This window comes from Kryptolebias marmoratus, linkage group LG17 (genome assembly GCF_001649575.2).
Source record: "Kryptolebias marmoratus isolate JLee-2015 linkage group LG17, ASM164957v2, whole genome shotgun sequence".
NCBI classification, from domain to species: domain Eukaryota; kingdom Metazoa; phylum Chordata; class Actinopteri; order Cyprinodontiformes; family Rivulidae; genus Kryptolebias; species Kryptolebias marmoratus.
The window spans coordinates 25,246,239-25,250,274 of NC_051446.1; the positions used below are offsets into that span (position 1 = coordinate 25,246,239).

The window sequence follows — 4,036 nt, forward strand, 5'->3', positions numbered from 1 at the left end:
ACTCTGAGTAGCTGTTAGCTCGACTCTGAGTAGCTGTTAGCTCAACTCTGAGTAGCTGTTAGCTCAACTCTGAGTAGCTGTTAGCTCAGCTTCTTTAGGAGAATTTCCCTCAGATTATCCAAACCGTCTGATGTTTCTGCAGGAAAGATACTGACCGAACTACTCCACACAACCAGACCTAAAAAAAGCGGAACTGTCTCTTTATTCTCGCTCTGATAAGATTGACTTCCGGTCGTAAATGTTTACAAGAACAACGTACTGACCAACCCGCTCCTGCTGTTCCGAGCATCACTGCCTTCGTCACGTCAGCCACTGAGAACCTAAATGTTCCGACCATCAGCTTCTGTTCAGACTGAAAACCTGATTTGATGAATCCTGATTTGATGAAACCTGATTTGATGAAGAGTGAGGAGTTCCACAGAAGGCTGGAGCTTCGTGTCCACTGCTGTAAATGTAAAGTTTAATGGGCCGGTTATGGTTTTTTGAGTTGTGAAACTGTGGCTTTTCTTGTCTGTGATTTTGTTTGTTTTTTTTACACGAAAGCTGTTTTTTCCAAGCAGCCGATGTGAACGTTTTTCTTCACACGGCGGCTGAAACCACAGGAGAGTCCTGATGAGGAGGAGGAGGAGCTGCAGGCCTTCATCTCGTGCTGTGAAATGATTTGCGTCATGAACCTGCTCGGTGGTTTGTAAACTGTACATCTTGTTTTTCTGTACATGAAACAAAATACAAATAAATTTGTTCCCACGGTCCGTCTGTGGTTTAAATGTTTGTTTAAAAAAAACTTATCAGTGACAGAAAATAAAATATTTATTTTATTTCATTTTGTCTAATTAAAGCTACTAAAAGTTAATGCAACCGACACCTGTCAGCTGAACTTATAATTACTGTAAAGTTAAAGTTAAAGGGACTCATTAAAAAACAAAATCAAAATATTTAAAGATAAGAGTTTCAGTTTGAGACAGTTTGCTCCGTAGTTTTCCAGATCTATTCATCTGCAGTCCACACTCAACGTAAACAAAGCTGGAGACCATGGGGAGGTCTGAGTCACATGACTAACCTCCATCAGGCCGAGCCGAAGTCTGCAGGGAAACAAATATGGTGGTAACTTTGACCTGTTTTCTATCACTTCAGCAGCCAAAGTTCGGCTGTTTCCTCCGGCAAACCAGTAGTAGTTGCCTTCCCGTCACGAGTTTTGCTTACATATCTTTTATTTACTCATCAGTTTGGGAGCGATTGGGCAGATTTCATTGATTTGTTTTGTCTTCGTGACTTTAGTATCTTTAATAAAAAACAAATTTTAAATTATTTCAGTAACAAACAAATAATTCTTGTGGAGTTGAAAGCACCAAATACACTTATAAACTGTAACAACGCAGACAGAAGTAGTTAGGAAAACAAAACAAGCAGAAAAAGCTAATTTTAGCTGATGCTAGCTGAGGTGTACTGTCCCTTTAAGAACACAACCGCGTGCCTGGGTCACGTGGCAGCTGGAGCGCGTCACGTGATTTTTCTCCGCCTGCGTGTTTTTTCTCTGAGCTCAGATCGTCTCTGAAGATGCAGTGAAGTAAATTCGAACACAGATAACATCTCTTCCACCTGCTTTATTAAACCAACGAGGTAAAAACTTTTTCTTTCGCTCCGCCGAAAAAACCCTCATTCAGAGCTAGCTTAGCCGCTAGGTAGCATGCTAAGCTAAATGAGTTTGTTTGGCTCTGGAAGCTAACGATGCTACCTTGCTAGCTCAGGCTCTGATTCTCGAGAAGTTCCTCTTACTTTTAAGAATATGTTTATTTAACATCTCCGAGTATTTTAGCCTGCAATGTGAAGCCAGTAGGTTTTATTTTAGTTGTTTTTCAGGCTGTTTGAAGGAAAAGAAACGCACCGATAACATCTTTGCTGGAGCTAACTGCTAATGATGGTTAAAAACAAAACAACCAGAAGGAGATTTTATCTTTTAAACAAACAGGAAAAGTAGTTTAACAGACTTTAAACTTCAGGAGGTGTTCCCTCTGCAGCTTTACAGCATCATGATGAGAGCTGAACATAAATTAATCTGTTTTTAAAACATTAAATAAAGTAAAAGGTACATTTTATTCATCAATATATCTATAAACTGACTGTTTTCAGCCTTTAAAGCTAATATAACTTGACATTTACAGACTTTATTATGAAATAATGAGCAGGAAACATTTAAACAAACCTTTTTTTCTGTGTTTATGTTTGTTTACTACATTCAACATCTTTATTTTGATAAATTAGTGATTAGTGTTGTTTGATGTCCCGTCAGATGTTGCTTTCAGGGCAAATATAATTTACATAATCAGGTTATAGATTCAAACTTCATGAGTTGACATTGGAGGCTGTAAATGTTGGTAAACAAGAATAAAAACTTGTTTTTAAACCCCAGGTTTGTTTCCAGCTGAAGAGCTGGATGGAGATAAAATAAATGTCAGATCTTTCTGCTGACAGGTTGTTTGTTTGCTGTTCGCTGTGTTCAGGCTCTGCAGATGGCGGTCCCGGTCCTGGTTCCGGTCGTGGTTCTGGTCCTGCTGGGCCCGAGCTCAGCGCTGGTCTGTCCTGATGGGGTTCTGTGTGGAGACCAGGAGGGGGAATCCGGATGCTGCCCACCGCCACGCGTGAGCGACCCGCCCGTGTTCACCGTCTGTTAGCAAAATATCTCCTGAAACCTTCAGAACGTAGCCATTATTCAAGATGTCCGCCGCAGCTGATGGACCTGAGTCAGACTGGTTTAACTCTGTCGGTTTTACAGACATCGAGCTGAACTCTGGAGTGGTAGTAGCTGAGAGTCATCCCCTTCTGAGCGCAGCGTAACGTTGTTGTCGTTGAACTAAAACTCCTTCAGTTTATAGTAGGAGAGTCAACGAGGTTCTGTGTGACTTTGTTTTAAGCTTTAAGTTTCTGTTTTAGCTGCTGATTGTGTTTGTGTTTTATTTTTGTTTCCATGGCGACGGCGGCGGCTGCAGCTCGGAGGCCGGGTGGAGGCGGTCATGTGTCCGGATCAGGAGTACGAGTGTCCGGACGGCACCACCTGCTGCCAGCTTCCTGACAGCTCCTGGGGCTGCTGCCCGTTACCCAAGGTGCTCCGATGTGGCTGGAGAGGATTAACAAAGATGGCGCCTCAGGCAGATCAAACAAAAGCAGTTTAAAAGTCCAGGTTTTAATCGTTTAAACATTTAGACTCAGTAAGAGGAGGAGGACAAAACGATTCAGGTTCTCTGTTCTGATCGATGTTTGAAGATTTTGGAGTAAATTAATTAATTAATTAATTTATCGGCTTCTAAAAGCTTCGCCGCCGACGTGCTGAAGGAGCTAAATGAGCTGATACCTCCTTATAAACACTAGCTAAAGGGTTAAAATGTAAAATGCCAGCTAAAAGTAGCTAAAGGTTGGGTAAAAACTAAAAGCAACAAAATGCTAATTAAATGCTTAAAGGTAAAGTTAGCCCGGCGCCCGGTCCACTCATGGTTCTGATCTCAGATTCTGACAGTTAGCGAAGCCATGAGCTACGCTAGCCTCTGCTATGCTAGCTAACGGCTACAATCCGAAACATCAGGAAGTGTTTAATTTGAATCTGTTTCCTCACGGCGTTTATTTGTTTATTTTTAAATGACTCATTTTTACGTGTTTTTGTCTCTTTGTAGTGAATCTTTTTCCTGATTGTTGTTTGTTTTGTTTGTTTGTTTTCTGCTCAGGCCGTTTGCTGTGAGGATAAGCGTCACTGTTGCCCCGAGGGAACAGAATGTGACCTCGTCCATTCGAAGTGCGTTTCGCCGTCGCTCGGGTCGTTCCCTCTGCTGGAAAAACTTCCTGCTGGAAGAGCCGAGAACAAACCAGGTGAGAACGAACCGGGTGAGAACGAACCGGGTGAGAACGAACCGGGTGAGAACAAACCGGGTGAGAACAAACCGGGTGAGAACAAACCGGGGGAGAACGAACCGGGTGAGAACAAATCAGGTGAGAACGAATCGGGTGAGAACAAACCGGGGGAGAACGAATCAGGTGAGAACGAATC

The 4,036-nt window shown here is 42.4% G+C and overlaps 1 protein-coding gene across 1 annotated transcript in view; it reads left to right on the forward strand.

The window, feature by feature from the left end:
* The first annotated feature begins 1,483 nt into the window (after positions 1-1,483).
* grnb (granulin b) overlaps positions 1,484-4,036 on the forward strand; it is an 8,777-nt gene continuing 6,224 nt past the window's right edge. The window contains exons 1-4 of the mRNA XM_017404047.3: positions 1,484-1,620; positions 2,502-2,639; positions 2,988-3,101; positions 3,717-3,858. Coding sequence (XP_017259536.1) covers positions 2,511-2,639; positions 2,988-3,101; positions 3,717-3,858 — 385 coding nt within the window. The 5' untranslated portion in view covers positions 1,484-1,620; positions 2,502-2,510. The remainder of the gene's footprint in view (positions 1,621-2,501; positions 2,640-2,987; positions 3,102-3,716; positions 3,859-4,036) is intronic.